This window comes from Pelodiscus sinensis, chromosome 2 (genome assembly GCF_052426305.1).
Source record: "Pelodiscus sinensis isolate ZL-2025 chromosome 2, ASM5242630v1, whole genome shotgun sequence".
Taxonomy (NCBI): Eukaryota; Metazoa; Chordata; order Testudines; family Trionychidae; genus Pelodiscus; species Pelodiscus sinensis.
In genome coordinates this window covers 165,998,138-166,014,346 of record NC_143053.1, presented here as the reverse complement: position 1 = coordinate 166,014,346, position 16,209 = coordinate 165,998,138, and the positions used below count along the sequence as shown (strand labels likewise).

At 42.2% G+C, this 16,209-nt stretch overlaps 1 protein-coding gene across 8 annotated transcripts in view; it reads right to left on the bottom strand.

Annotated features, from left to right (window-relative positions):
- The window catches only part of TPK1 (thiamin pyrophosphokinase 1), a 506,485-nt gene that overhangs the window by 420,066 nt on the left and 70,210 nt on the right, over positions 1-16,209 (bottom strand). For 3 of the 8 annotated variants that reach the window (XM_089776508.1, XM_089776510.1, XM_089776509.1), the window contains exons 1-2: positions 7,119-7,221; positions 2,258-2,332 (exon numbers count right to left, since the gene is read on the bottom strand). The exons of 2 other annotated variants lie outside the window; for them this stretch is intronic. In XM_089776508.1, the coding sequence (XP_089632634.1) occupies positions 2,258-2,332; positions 7,119-7,206 (163 nt within the window). In that variant the 5' untranslated portion in view covers positions 7,207-7,221. Of the gene's footprint in view, positions 1-2,257; positions 2,333-7,118; positions 7,226-16,209 lie in introns of those variants that run through there. 3 more of the 8 variants (XR_016348921.1, XR_016348920.1, XM_089776507.1) reach the window with 2 other exon arrangements.

The window sequence follows — 16,209 nt, the reverse complement described above, 5'->3', positions numbered from 1 at the left end:
CAGTTCTGGGCACCACATTTCCAGAAGGATGTGGAGAAATTGGAGAAGGTCCAGAGAAGAGCAACAAAAATGATTAAAGGTCTAGAAAACATGAGCTATGAGGCAAAGCTAAAGGAATTGGGCTTGTTTACTTTGGAAAAGAGAAGAGTGAGTGGGGACATGATAGCTATTTTCAGGTATCTAAAAGGAAGGTGTGGGGGAATTGTTCTCCTTGGCCTCTGAGGATAGCACAAGAAACAATGGGTTTAAATTGCAGCAAGGGAGGTTTAGGTTGGACATTAGGAAAAGCTGTCTAACTATCAGGATTAAACACTGGAATAAATTGCCTAAGGAGGTTGTGGAATCTCCATCACTGGAGATATTTAAGAGCAGGTTGGATAGACATCTGTCAGGGATGAGATAGACAGTGCTTGGTCCTGCCATGAGGGCAGTGGACTGGACTGGATGATCTCTCAACTTACCATCAACTAATCAACTAAGTTAGATAGGTTGATGATCATGGAGGATAGGTCCATCAATGGCTATTTTCCAGAATGGTCAAGGATAGCTTCTCTAGCCTGTTTGCCAGAAGCTCGGAATGGGTGGTAGGAGATGGATCACTTGGTGATTACCTGTTCTGGGGAGCCACTGGAATGATTAAGAAAAGAGATGTAGTGAGTAGAATAGATGATCTCAGAAGTGACATTTGGAATAGACTGAAATGGGGCAATGAAGGCTAGAAGCAGGTAGAGAGTAAAAAGATGCAGTAATTAGGACAGCAAGTGACCTTGGCCTGGATAAAACTTCTGAGATGCTCACTTATTTTTATTAATTTTTAAATTATGACAGAGCCCAGAGGCCCTGATTAAGATAACATCCCAATTGTGCTTGGTACTATACAACTATAAAGTCAGAAATGGCCTGAAAATTTTATAACCTAAGTTTCTTCCCAGATAGTATCATTATCTTTACCACAGAGGATCACCCTCCCTCAGGATGCCATTTCATTGTAGCCCTTCTGACAAGGAGGTGAGGAACTGCTTGGAGCCAAACCTGATGCAGGGATACAAGGTCTCTGCAGGGATAGCTGTTGCCTTCTGTGAAATATCTAGGAATCATCACTTTTGGGGACAGACTCCATTAAGGTTCTGTGAGGGAATTTTTGCAAGGAGATATGCACACCTAAACAGCCTCCTGTAAGGGAATTCACCAGAAGAGACAATCTGGCTTTCAGGTTTCAGTCCAAAATTATTTGTCTTGCTGCAGTTTTGGTTTAACAGTAACTCAAATAATAGCAACTCATAAACCTCTCCCTCCATATGGCCATTTTTATAGTTTCTCTGCAGAGACTTCTCTCATATCTAAGTGCTTTACAACCATGGAACCACTCTCACCCTCCCTCGCGTCTAGGACAGAATTAACAATTCACACCTGTCACCATGAGGCAGCAAGTCTCTCTCTCTATCTCTGAATCCAAACTTGTTAACCGATTACAAGCTGTCCCAGTACTTCATCAGAAGTTAAGAGTCTTTTTTTCAAATTGGTCTATTAAAAATATACAAACTGACAGCCTCTCTTTAAGTCAAGCTTTGTTTGTAACAAGTAAGAGTAACTCCATGAATGAGTGCTGGAAATTAAGTTTGTGTTGCAGCATTTTAAGAATATTTTAGGCAAGAATTTCTAGCAACATTCTGAAAGATTGAGCTTCTCCACTGAAAGAATGAACAGCTTAAAACATGTAAAATTGTATCTCTCTACAAAACATTAGTAGTTTTACACTGATCATGACAAAAATAATTAGCACTCACTACACTTACAAAACAAATGTGTACATTTCTAACACAAGAGGATCCATCCCCCCACATTTTTATGAATCTTTTTGTATGCTTCATTTTATTTTGATTAAAAATAACACATTTTGCTGATGACCTATGTTCACTTCCTAAATCACAAATGCAGCTTTCATCGACTACACTCTGTCAGCAAAACCACAATCATTCTAGAGGATGCCTATGAAAAGCTGTAGTCCTATTTCATATGAGTGCACATACATGCACTTCTTCCCAATCCATTAAGTTGCACTGAAATGCATAAGAGATGCAGAATTTAATCTATTCTTTTCCTGCACTCCACAATGAGGAATGTATTCTGCTGATTCACATTCCCAGTTGCACTAGCTAGTGGAAATTACCACACTAATATTCAATAGATATGGGTAGAATAGCTGGGCAGCAGCTAAGTAAATAAGCAAATGAAGATATATGTAAGTTAGTATTACCTTTGCTCCACAGAAGATGAAAATGACTTTTGTCCAAAGGCTGATTAAGAATCAAAAGGCAAAACCTCAGGTTTCCTATTTAAAAAAAACACAGATGATAATGCTCATTAACAAGTAAATTGATTTCTCCCCTCATTTTCTTAATTATGTTTGCATTTAACATCCCTCCCTACTTAATGTTAGGCTAAAAACTTGGGAGCAGACTTCACTAATTGCCTTATTTCTTAGGTTTCACCATTTCAGATAAATAGAGGCAGCCAGAGATTCATTAGATACATTTTACTTAATAGAGGATTTTATTAGCAAGTCCCTTTTATTTAGAGCTGTTCTCTGCTAACAGGCCCCCTCAATAGAACACCATGTTTGTGCAACTCTCTTGTTCAGTTCTGTCTTGCTGTTGACACCTGCGGATGGCATTTAAAGGTTTTAGCATTGTATAAGGTGCACGTACAAGCCGTTGGTTCTGCGAGAGAGAAAGAGAAGATTGCAGCTACGTTATTCAACAAAACTTTTTTACAGTCATGGACTTGGGCCCCACTCTGCTAGAAACTGAACAAACACAGAAGAGAGGATCACTGCCACGAAGAACTTACAATTTAAGTATATAACACAGGAATCATACTGGATAAAATGTAATTATTTTACCAAAGCATATTCTTTTTAGTGTATGTCTGTATGATGGAGTGGACCAGGCCCTGAGGCCCTCTGCAGGTGGCCCTGTGTTCCTGCCACACCCTGCACCAGAAAAAAGCTACAGACAAGTCCTACAAGAGGCTAGAGTGGCTTTGGAGGAACCGGCAGAAAGGTCCTACAAAAGGAGCTACAGGACCAGAGTCAGCTCAGTGTCTCTGAAGCCATGAAGAGATGAAGATTGAAGAGACTGCCTGGCTAAGGGAGCAGCAGCACCATGGAGAGCTCTGTGTGGGGCATTAGTGTGAGACTATGATGAACTGAGGTAAAGCCCTGAGCAAGGGGCAAGGAACCCTCTCCAGGAAGAGAAGCCCAGGAGGCATCACACACTCCGGAGTGAGGAAACTAAGAGACAAATGCAGAGGGACACTAGCAAAGGGCACTGGGATGGGCCCCTTTTAGGCATCTACCCGAGAGGCGGTTGTGATTTCACACAAGGCTGTGTGACTCGGAGGGAGGGCTGAGTAGCCAAAAAGGCTGAAGGACAGAGCGAGTGCACAGGCACTTGGCCAGAGGGTGGCTCTCAGGAGAGACGAGTGACACCCCCCCTTACAGTCTGTTATCATGGTGATTCCACAGACTAAATCTGATTCCTGGAAACATGCTATCACCAACATGCAACCCTATAAGACTAAACTAATGAGCCTGCATTTCCACAGATTGAAGTGGCCTGTAAGCCCCTACAGTCCTTAAACTATATCCAACACAGGGGACAAAAAAGAACACACAAAATGTAAGTTTTAAAATAAATGGATACTAGCTATTCCAGACTGCGCCTCCAGGGAGCAAATGTAACCCCTACGCCTTATTAAGGTTGCATGTGCTGGGAATTGCATTTATTTCATTTCCTAATTATCTATCTTGGAATAGAAGTTTCCCCTGGAGCTTGATTTCCTTAAGCTCTCAGGTTAATGAAGTCTATTTGATCATGTGAAGCCAATGTAATTGCAAGGAGAAATCATCTATCCCTAGAAGGTCTTTTGTGCCTCTGAGCACATTTAGTAGAGCAGAAGGTGGAGCAAGGAAAGACTCGGGCGGAAATATAAGGGAACAAAAAGGTGAAGAAGATCTCTGCAATGTGCATTAAATTCTTGGGAAAAAAAGAAGGAGATGCATAAATTCAGCCACACATGAATAGGCATGAGAGGCAGCAACCTGCACTCTACTAAAAACTACATTCAGACCGTGAATGTACAAACATAAAACAATTCTGCATATGAAGTACCATTATATGCTGTGATATGGCAGTGGCATGATACCCTGGAAAAACCACATGCTCACCACCTAAAAGAAAGCCATTATTGAGATAAGACTACCGCACCTCTTCTATAAATGAGAACTTGTAGTTTGGCTCCTGCTAGACTCAACAAAGACGACAATCAGAAAAGGTCAGCAAAGTACAAGTTTCAGTATTTGCTTATTTTTTATTACAAATAAAGTGAACTGGGTGATCAGAGGCACATATTTTCTTATCTACTCCATGGGTGTCATAACTGTCTTGGCGATTACCTCATCACAGCATTTTCTAACCTATGGTGTTTTGTAGAACCTAAACTGCTAAACATTATGGAGGCTGCTCCCCACTTGAGCACTTAGTTGACGTTCCTCTACTCTTCTGCCAATTTCCTCTGCAGCAGGGTAGAAGCTAATAGCATATACATATGGTCACAGAAGTTAAGGGTTCAGGAAACCACAGTAAATAATTGGGTGTGGAACTTTCTTTCGTCAAGTTTGAGCATGTTTTTACCTTGTACTTGAACTGACAAAGACAGATGGGAACAATACATTTAAGTTGAAAAACAATTTATAGCTACATCTGGAAGTGGGACCTGGGAAGCAGAGCTCTTAATGATTAAACCTCTTTTTCTGGTGACCCCCATCACAAAATAACAAGTGGACATAATACATAAAGGTAGTCACAGATACTGTACACTCGCTGAAGTAAGCAAATCACAAAAGTCTTTGCCAAGTGTTAAACCCTATCTGCACACGGTTAGCTCTATCTGCACATGGTGGAGGGGAGGCAGGGAAGAGGAGAGATTATGAATGTCAGTACTGTATTTTGCTGCACATTTTGGAGGTATCTGCTGTAAGTTAACAGACACTTAAAAACATTGGCTCTGATTTTGGGTATTCAGATTGAGACACGAAAAGGCTCATTTTCAGAGGTGCCAAACAAACACCCCAAACCCTCAATGAAGGCCTTAGGAACTGCAGATGCTCAGCACCTCATGCACAAATGGGGTACACAAAACACGATGGCACACAAAATTAGTGGATGCTTTTGAAAAATGGAGCCGTGGTTTGCACAAGTGGAAAGATGCAATTATGACGTTCCCTATATTTATAATGGGGAACACAGCATACATGTTGAATGAACCACAGCGACAGGAAAAATGACTAAATATTAGACACCTGTGTCACCAAAGCAAGCACAAACAGAACCATTTTAACAGTGCTCACTATTGATAGCCAGCTAACCAAAAGGGGCCAGACCTTCAAAACGGACATATTGCCAGTGAAGTGTAAAGTAAAGCTACAACAATTTATGCTCACTGAGAATCCTGCCTAAAGAGTGGCAATTAATAAAATGGACATTTTTGATAAATGTAAGACCACACTGAAACTTCAGCTAGGCAAGAAAGATTGTTTAATGGAAACTACAGCATTGCTCCATGTGATCTATTGGCTTCTCATTTGAAAACAATCCACTTCCTGGTCTTCAACTTTATAATCCCTTACATTGAAGAGAGGCGCTCTCATGGGCTGGCTGTCCATCCATTACTCAAGAACAATTAGCACTAGGGCTGCCAACTTTCTGTCTCACAAAACAAAATACCCTTGCCCCAACTCCTGCTCTGCCTCTTCTCTGACACCCTGCCCCTATTCATTCCATCTTCCAATCCTCCATCACTCACCGTCCCTCTGTCCTGACTCACTTTCACTAGGCTGCGGCAAGGGATTGGAGCGCAGGAGATCGTGACAGGGGATGGGGATGCAAGCAGAAATACGGGGTTCTGGGTGTGAGAGAGGGCTCAGGGTTGGAGTATGAAGTTGGAGTGGAAGTGGAGGTGTCCTCAAGCTGGGAGGCATTTACTTCAGGTGGCTCCTTGAGGAAGCTGGCATGTCCGGCGCACTGTCCATGCCCACAGGTGCCAACCCTGCAGCTCCCACTGGACATGGCTCCCAGGCAATGGGAGCTGCAGAGCCAGTGCTTGGGGTGGGAGTAGCACATGGAACTCCCCTGGTCACCCTTATATCTAGGAGCCAGACATACTGGCAACTTCTGAGAGCCACATGGAACCAGGGCAGGCAGGGAGCTAAGTTAATGGCCACCAGCATTCAGCACTCCTGCTGTAAAAATTATTCAGGTGCCACTGCCTCCACAGGGCTGGAGCTCTGAGTGCAGGTTTGCCCCACTGCAGGAGAAAGCCTCGAGCCTCCGTACCACCCAGGCAGGTGAGTGGTCCATGATTATTCTTCCTGTTGGTTATTGTCCCATGACAGAAAAAAGGGTCCCACCCAACCTGTGAAGGATATTGCAAGGATCTGGGCCATATAAAAACAAAGGTAGATAAATGGAAGTCCAACTGCAGGCTGATCTCTGTGTCCCGCAAAATAAACAAAATAAACTGTCATGGGATAAGAGGGAAGGTTATTGGTAACTGGTTAAAAGACAGAAAACATATTGTAGATATAAATGGTCAGATTTCAGAATGAAGGGAGGTAATTAGTGGTGTCCCTCAGGGGTCTGGCTAATCTGGGACCAATCCTAGTCAACATATTCATAAATGATCTGGTAAAAGGAGAAATCAGTGAGGTGACTTAATATGCAGACAATAGAAAATTACTCAAGACAGCTAAGTCCACAGCAGACTATGAAGATTTGCAAAGGGATCCCAGAAACCTGGGTGACTGGGCAAAAAAGTAGCAGATGAAATTCAATGTTAGTAAATACATAGTAATTCACATTGGCAAACAAAATACCAACTATACATACAAAAATGATGGTGTTGCTGGCAAGAGTAAGTCTCAGGTCCAACACTGAGTTCTCAAAGTACAAAAACATGCTGCACAGGTATCTGTCAAACACAAGCAGTTTATTTTCTGACAGCTATCAGCTGCGCCCCTTAACTAAAAGAACAATATGATAGGAAAAGCGGTATCTTACGTCCCTTCTGCGAGCAGGGAACCCTGTTTCGGCTGCAGACAAAGCAGGAGACGGTCTTGGCTTCCAAGGCACCAGTACCAAAGCCCATTGGTGAAGTTCAAATTGTTGTGCTCTGGTGCAGTTTTAAATACAGTGTCTCTACCTTGTTTGGCAGTTTGGAAATTTCCAGGAGTTACTCATTACTTGCTGATGGCTTAGCTATTGATCTGGTACTGATCTGGTTCTATTTGTTCTTTGGCCTTGTTTACGTGATTGGTACATTAGGGTAAGCAGGATTGTTTATGTGTTCCTGCCCTTTACCCTTATCTATAACTTGTTTTTGCTACACTGGCACCATTGCTTATCTTCAATGGCGTATGTTCCTTGAGCCTTGCTTCTGACCCATCAGATATAGGAAAAAGGGGAAGGGGGGAATACATGTCTCACCACCCCTAAACTTGCATATAGACAGTTCTTCTGCAATTAACACCTACAGATGGTGTCTAAATTAGAAAGATATCTGCGGACTTACTGTGGATAGTTCTCTGAAAACAGCTACTCAAACTGCAGCGGCAGTCAAAAAAAAAAAAAGCCAATAGAATGTTGGGAATGATTAGGAAAGGGCTAGCTAAGAGAAAATATATTTCCTCTATATTAATTTATGGCACACACACATTTTGAATACTGCACTCAGATGTGCTCTCCTCATCTCAAAAATATGTACTAGAATTGGAAATGGTTGAGAACAGGGCAACAAAGAGTATTAGAGTTATGGAATAGCTTCCATAAGAAGCAAGATTAATAACACTGGCACTTTTCAGCTTGGAAAGGAAACAACTAAGGGGAGATATGATAGAGGCCTATAAAAACATGACAGGTGTGAAGAAAATAAATAAGAAAGTGTTATTTACTCCTTCTTGTAACACCAAATGAAATTAAGATACAGAAGGTTTTAAATGCAAACAAAACGAAGCATTTCTCCATGCAACACACTGTCAACCTATGGAACTCTTTGACAGAGGGTGCTGTTAAGGCCAAGACACTAACAGGGTTCAAAAAAGAAATAGATAAGTTCATGAAAGACAAGTTATCAATAACTATTAGCCAGGATGGACAGTAATAGTCAGGGCTCGCCAACCCGCGGCGAACCCCGCTCGCCAGCTGCACGGGTCAGCACGCTGCGCATGTGCTGATTGCGCTGCGGTGCAGTGCCAGGCTATAATCTACTCGCCCGTGGCAAGCAGATTACATAAATTGTCGAGCCCTGGTAATAGTGTGCCTACCCCCTCTTTGCCAAAAGCTGGGACTGGGCGCCGGGATGAATCACTTAAGGATTACCTTCAGAGGGGTAGCCGAATTAGTCTGTAACCGGAAAAATTTAAAAAACAACTAATAGTCTTGTAGCACCTTAAAGACTAAAAAAAACATGTACAGTAAACTTCCAATAATCCGGCACCTTTAGGACCCAGGGGGTGCCGGATTATCAGATTTGCCGGACTATCCGGGAGGGGAGGCTATGAGGGGCCTGGGTGCGGGGGGGGGGGGATGCCACCCCAGACCCCTCAGAGTCCCCCCTTCTGATAGTCCGGCTCTGCCCCAGGCGTCCCTGATTCAGCCGCTGCTGGTCAGTTTCAGAAGTGGCTGAATCGGGAAGCCTGCAGCAGAGCAGCTGGAGTGCTGCCGGGTTGGTCCGGTAGCGCCGACCCTTCGCGCAGCAAGACCAACCCGGCAGCACCCCTGCTGCTCTGTCCCAGGTGTACCCAAGTCAGCCGCTGCTGAAACTGATCAGGGGCTGATTTCAGGAAGCCCGGAGCAGAGCAGCTCTGCCTCGGGCTTCCTGGAGTCAGCCGCTGGTCAGTTTCAGCAGCGGTTGAATTGGGGACAGCTGGGGTGCTGCCCGGTTGGGTCCCGCAGCCCAGAGGGGCAGCGCTACGTGACCAACCGGGCAGCACTCCAGCTGCTCTGCCCTAGGCGTCCCCGATTCAGCCGCTGGTCAGTTTTAGCAGCGGCTGAATCGGGGAAGCTGGGGGCAGAGCAGCTCCAATGGTCCGGCTGCCCGGAGCACTTCCAGGTTCCTGATGGTGCCAGACCATCAGGAGTGCCGGACCATCAGATGGCGAACCATTGGAGTTTTACTGTAGTTGGTATCATGAGCTTTTGTGGGCACAACCCACTTCTTCAGATGAATGGAGTTATTAAAGGTACAGTTCCAAAATAAATAGGGGATGGGGGAGAAAAAAAAAAGAAAAGGAGGGGGAGAAGTCAATTAGAGTGTTCATGCTGATAGAGAAGGTGCAAATGGTTCTTAAGTACCCATTGTTTGATTTTTTATGTCATTAGGATGTGGAAGGTAGTGTGCTAGTCAGGTAATGTCTTGATTCAGACCTTTGTGGTGGGTCCCAAATCTGTAAATGAAGTTAAATGGTAAGGCTTCCCTGTGTAATTTGGCTTGTGGAAATGGTCTGAAACAACATGGTGACTTTGAGATCCATTAGTGAGTGCCCTGGCAGGTTAAAATGTTCTCCAACAGGTTTCTGTGTGTTGCTTTTACGGATATCTGATTAGTGTCCATTAATTCTTTCCAGTAGAGACTGTCCAGTGTGACATGTCAAAGGGGCATTGTTGGCATTTGATAGCATAGATCACATTAGTGGATTTGCAGTTAAATGAGCCTCTGATGAGATGGCTGATGTGGTTGGGTCTAGTGATGATATCAAATGTGTAGATGTGTGGACAAAGTTGGCACCAGGGCTGAGCAGGGGTGGGTTCCTGGATGGTTATGATGGAGGTGTGCTGCATGGTTACTGAAAAGAATTTGTTTCAAGTTAGATAAGGATTGGCCTGTCCCCCAAGGCCTGTGAAAGTGAGGCCTAGGGTCATTTTCCTACAATCTACAACCTATCCTGGAAAATGATCCTATCCAGGATAGGCTGCCCAGCAAGAAGGCTGTGTGGTAGAACTGTCAGGGGGCTGCCCAGTGGGGTTGAGAAGCCCAGTGGGGCTGGTAAGGCAGCTGGGCTAATAGCACAACCAGGGCTGGGGGGGGGGGGGGAAGCTGTGGCAGGGGAGCCAGTAATGACCTTCACTGGTCCAGCAAAATCCCCCATCTGGGACTGGTCAGGTTCTGAGAGTGCTGGACCCAGGAAAGTCCAACTTGTACTATTAAAACAAAGACAACTGAATGTATTTTTCCTCTGATGGTTGATGTCTCACTACAGTAGTAGAATTTCCAGTGTCACCTGTGATTCTATTGCAAAGGGAATCTGTCACAATAACAATACTAGGATGGGCTAAACACAGTGCTTTATGGAGCCAGTAGATCATGACTAAAGAATGCTTATGCAAGTTTGTATCCTTGAAGTGAAAAGGCTACTATTAGAGTGGATACAAAATTTTTACTTTGATATTTTATTTTTTAAAAGTCAGAATGGAATGAAATATTTCAATTGTATTGAAATAAAATGATCCAATTGACCTGAAACTTTTTTCCCCAAAATACCATTCTGCACAACGTTTCAAATATTGTCATGAAACAGAAATCCTGGTTCCTGCACAGCTCCACGTATTGTGAATTTTAAATAAGTGTTAGAATAGATTTTTTTTCTATTCAGCAAAGAGTATTCTACTAATATGGAATGAGTGTTAGTGAAAGCATAAAATACAACACAAAATAAAGCCTATTTTCAATTCCAGGAATTCTAGAAAGCTGTTTTAATGAAGACTTAGAGGAAAAAAAGGTTTTAATGTCATCATTCATGATATTAAAAATATAGTTGATGCCAGGGTTCCCTCTAAGCTGTAGGACGGCAGAGCTTCACAGGTGATTCATCAACCCCGCCCAGTCAGTCAGCTCCATGAATGGAGCCCTGAGTCTCTGACTGGGCAGGGCTGATTAATCACCTATGAAGCTCTGCTGCCACACTGGTTAGAGGGAACACTGGTTGGTGGCAGAATAATATTCTACCATTTTAACAGAGCTCAGTTTCTTGGATGTTAGCCTCTGTTCTGTTCTTATTAGCATTAGTGCAAACCCAGGCTTTATCTACACTATGGCTTTTGCCAGAAGAGCCAAGGCAAATGAAACACTAATTAGCATATTGTCACACTTCATTTGCATAATCTATTCCTAGTGGTTTTTGCACAAAAACAAGCAATGTGGACATTTCCTTTTTGCGCAAAAATCCCTTTTTGTTCAAGATCCTTATCCCTCTCCCGGATCCTTATCCCTCTCTTTATCCTTTCCGGGATAAGGATCTTGCGCAAAAAAGTTTTTTTTGCACAAAAAGGAAACGGCCACACTGCTTGTTTTTATTCAAAAACCCCTTGCGCAAAACCGGCTCAGAATAAATTATGCAAATGAAGTGTGGCAATATGCTAATCAGCACTTCATTTACATAGCCTCTTCCGGCAAAAATTGATAGTGTAGACATAGCCCCAGAGTTAACTCACAGGTTTCACCTCAGTTATTCAGGCTTCATATAAGTGCAAATGAGAAAAAATTAGCTCGTAACCTTATGTAGTCCCCAGCACCAGGATATGAATGCCTTTAACTTTCAGAAAAAAAGATCTTTCCAGCCAGTAATTATGATCTCATACTTCCCCAATAGGTCAATTTCTTGCTACAATTCTTGGTACTCTTAGCTATCATGCTCTTTCTTGACAACCCTCAGCCTTTTCATTTCAGTCATAATTGGCCTTCTTTTATGCTGCCCCAGACATTGTTCTAAAAAATGTATTTTACATTAATCAAATGAAGACACATTATGCTCACTTTGCCTGGTCACAAATGAAGGAAAGAGAACAGACACTTCAGACTGCTAATATGTGAAGGATATTTAGGAGGTTCTCACAGCATAAGAGTGGGGATTCTAAATAGGTATAAATCAATATAGTTCCATTAGAACTATGCCAATTTACACCTACTGTGCATCTAGACCAATATTTTTAAAACTCAGGTATATCTTTTGTTTTTCTGGGGTGCTGTAAGAAGAAAGAGTTGCTAGCTTCTAAAAGCACTACTTTGAAATAAAATTGTGTATTTATTTCAAAGATGTTTTAATAGTAGTACCACTGAGTTTCCCAAAAAAGATCAAACAGAACCATCTTCATATCAAAAGCTGAAAAAGCAGAGGCTTCATTAGAAAAAAATCAGGCAGCACAGCTATCTAAAGAGGAGTTCAGCAGACTACAATTGTCCTATATTTGCTTTAAATAGTTTTGTTTTTTAAATGTTGTAACTTCAGAGTCAGTATTTTATCAGATGAATTGCAAACACAGTCCTAAAAGGGCAATCTACTCTCTGGAATGAAGATGATTTTGCAAATTAATGACTCAGTAGGCCAAATTCTGATTTTATTAGCATTCATGTAAATCAAGATTAACTCACTCATGTCAGATCAAGCAATCCTTACAAGATCAAAATTTGTCCATTTATATTCTATGACTCTGCACTCAATTCTAACAATTCCTTTTCTCCTCCATGCTAAAAATATGTATTCACCGCAACATCAACTGAATTGTCAATCCAGGACCAAGTTCTGCTTTTCCATTCTCAGGAGATTCTGGAGGGATAGATAGATGAGGACAAAACCTCTGATTCAAAAGCAGTTCCTATTGGTGAACTAGGATTCAAAAACCCAGCTCACTTCTTAGATTTGTATTTGAGGCTGGCATCTAGGTGAAAAAATATTTTACCTGAAAAATGAGCACTGTAAATTACTCAGATACAGCAGACATGGAACCATGCAATACCATTTTGAAAGTCACTTTTCAAGTAGAAACTCACTGTAAGTTGAACCTTTATAAACCGAGACTCTCTGATCCGGCAATATGGACCACACATTTTCCAGGACCAGAGTACCAGTGGAGGGCTGGCAGCGGGGAGCCCTGTGAGCCAGCTGGTTAGCAGGCTGCTGGCAGCAAGGAAGCCCAGCAGGACCGGCAGGACTGTGAGGCCAATGGCAACCTGGGAGCTGGTTGGGAATTGGCCAGAAGGCCAGCAGCCAAGCCAGGGGTAAGGGTGGAGACCCAGTGGAAGGGGGACCAGAAATTACCTCCCGTAGTCTGGCAAAATCCCTTATCCAGTCAGGTCCCAAGGGTGCGGAACCAGAGAGGTCCAACTTGTGTAAATCAACAGCGAGACACTTTGAAATACAAATAACGCAACTGATGGTCAGTCTCCTGTTCTATAATGTAAAGCTACTTATCTGTAGCAGTCTATATTTCACCTGCTTTTAGAACTAGCACGCTGGACTCTGGAGTGTTATAAGGAGTGATAAATGCACAAGACTAATATGCTATTGCTGGGTTTTCTCTCCTAATAGCCAGGCCATTCTACATTGAGCTGGCTGGAGCTTCTGTGTTATCCTCACCTAAAGCACATTGTAGGAATAAAACGTTGAGGTAACTAACATGTAGAGCACAGCACCATGGCTGGGTTTACAGCCAGTAGAGAGAGAGGCACAGCTTTGTTGGGAAGGGGACAGTGGACTCAAAGACAGGTACAGTGGCTAGAGAACAATACCCAGGTAATTTATGAACTCTAACCTACACCCTCGATAAGCACTGGGGAGAGACTCCAGGAGCCACAACTGATTGCCCCCAAACCAATGCTGCTTAAGCCTAATATCACAGCTGACCATAGGATTGCAAACAATCTTAAAGATCTCAGAAATGGACAGGCCCGTCAAAAATTTTCACCAATTCTTGGGAATGCTAAACTTTTTCCAGAATGCCTGGGGATTGTTTTAATCAAATTTTTCTCACTCCCTCTGTCACCTAGATGGCTGGATAGTGACCCCCTTGGCATTTGACAAGAAAGAGGGATACAAAATAGGGTATACAGCAAACACTGAATCACGCTTTCATAGTACAATGCTAAATACTTAGTATGCTTATCTTTGAGGTAATAATGGTGTGCTCTGCACTCCTAACAAAGTTGAATTATTTAAAGGATTATTGGCAAAGGGATCTAAGAAAAATATAAATAAATTTAGACATATAGAAGACAAACACGCTGGTAACAGTGAACAAAATGCTGCTCATATTAGGCTTCAAGAGATAGTATACAACTGTAATATCAGGTAGACCATTTGGAAGTTCTATCTCTATAGGGTACTGGATTATTTTTTAACTTTTGAAATGCAAAGCCAGGGATAAGCACTTAATCCAAATAAAACATACAGACACAGACAGACAGTGAGAAAAATTAATTTGTTTTCTTATTTGGAAGCTTCAAAATAAACATTCTTTTCCTACAAAGTCTCCACTTTCAGTTATTACTTCTTTCTTCTGAACAAGATATTGAAATATCTTCACATCAATAAAATCAGTGACAGGTGCCCTCTAGACATGATTCTCGAGATAGCACTACAATTTCAAAATTGAAAAGAAATGAACTTTCTAATTGGTCACTAACTATCCCCACAGGCCATTTTGCAGGATAGTAAACCTGATATCCTGGCCAAATTACAGTTTGGATTATAATTACAGCACTTCCTATTTACCTGGCTCCGGCACTTTCAGTGAGCGATAACAGTCTTTTGCAGCACCATACCTTGATATAAAATTGCTGTATGCTGTTCAATAGCTGCTCCATGCAGTCAAAGAGGGGACCATTTATCAGTTGCAGATTAACAGATTTGTGAAATGCATTGAGATCTTTTGAGATTAAAGTTGATACGTAAAATGGAAGATAATCTCTGAACCTGCAAAGGATGTGAGCCTAAAGAATTATGGGTGAAATCTGGCTCTACTGAAATCATAGGTAAACTCCCTTGACTTGTATGGGGACAGGATTTCACTGTATTCTTTATGACAACAAGCATCAATTTGCTTAGCCCCAAGAGCTTCTCTTGGGATCAAGCTCAATCTAGTACACACATTAAGGAGCTCACTGTGCATCAGAAGAGCTGCCTGCTGAGCCCAGCGTGCCCCAGCAGGATCGCCCAGCGGAGCCGTAGCCTGGCACGCATCAGTTGGGTTGCTGGGAGCCCAGTGCGCTGGGAGATGGGATGCTTGTCTTAGCAGGGAAATGCAGGGGAGAAGGGTAGGGCAGCTGGCTGGGAGGCTCGTGTCTGGTCCAGGTCTGGGGGGAGACAGTAGCAGGGGAGCCAGATATGACCTCCCCATGTCTGGCAAAATCCCTCATCCAGGACCAGTCAAGTCCCAAGGGTGTTGGACCAGAGAAGTCTAACCTATAGTAGTTATAGAGCTGTTCATGAGCTTGAAGAAAGAGCTCTTTCCTCTGAGCCCTATGATGGTCCCCTCTATGTATGCAGGCTAGGAGCAGAATTTGGGCTATATCACAGGAATAGTCATGGTTCTCCCATATGTAACTCCAAGGGAAAGCTGTGCTTAATTTTAAAAATGAACAGATTTAACAAGTCTCCAAGTGGCAGTTGAAACTTTTCAAGTTTAAAACTAAGTTATACATACAGTAAAAGGGAGGATACAAACTCCAAGTTCTCAAAGTGAGTTTATGTTAAAAAATATAAATCATGGAAATATTTACATTTTTATGCTACGGTTCTTATCTTAACAGATGAAGGATATAAAAGGAATGACTGCATTTTAGCAACAACATTTACAAACATTTGACTTCTAAAACAATGTCTTTTGTTTTCATTTGCTTCGCTTAGAAGTTAATACTTGGAGGCTGAATTTAGTACCTAATGAAGGTTTAACACAGATCTGTTGCTGATATGATACATTATACATTTCCATATTCATTACAGACTCCTTTTGACAAATGGCTTTTAAAATCAACTTTTGTTTACTGTCTGATTAGATAAATCTGTATCTACAGGAAATAAGCTAAAATACACACACACACACACACACACACACACACACACACACACACACGAAAATCACATTACAATATCAGAGACACGGGAATTTTTATGCAAGGCTTGACTTTTCATTATATTGTTTAATGTGTCATTCATGTTGCCTTATGTTAGAAAAATATAATCAAACACTAAGGCTGTAAGCACGCTGATACTCTATTAAATGGGTCTACTAAAATCAGAAACTGGCTAACATTTAAATCCTGTTGTTTTATTCCAAAATGTTAGAGGCTTTAGGCTAGTGTTGTACCATTGACATTCCT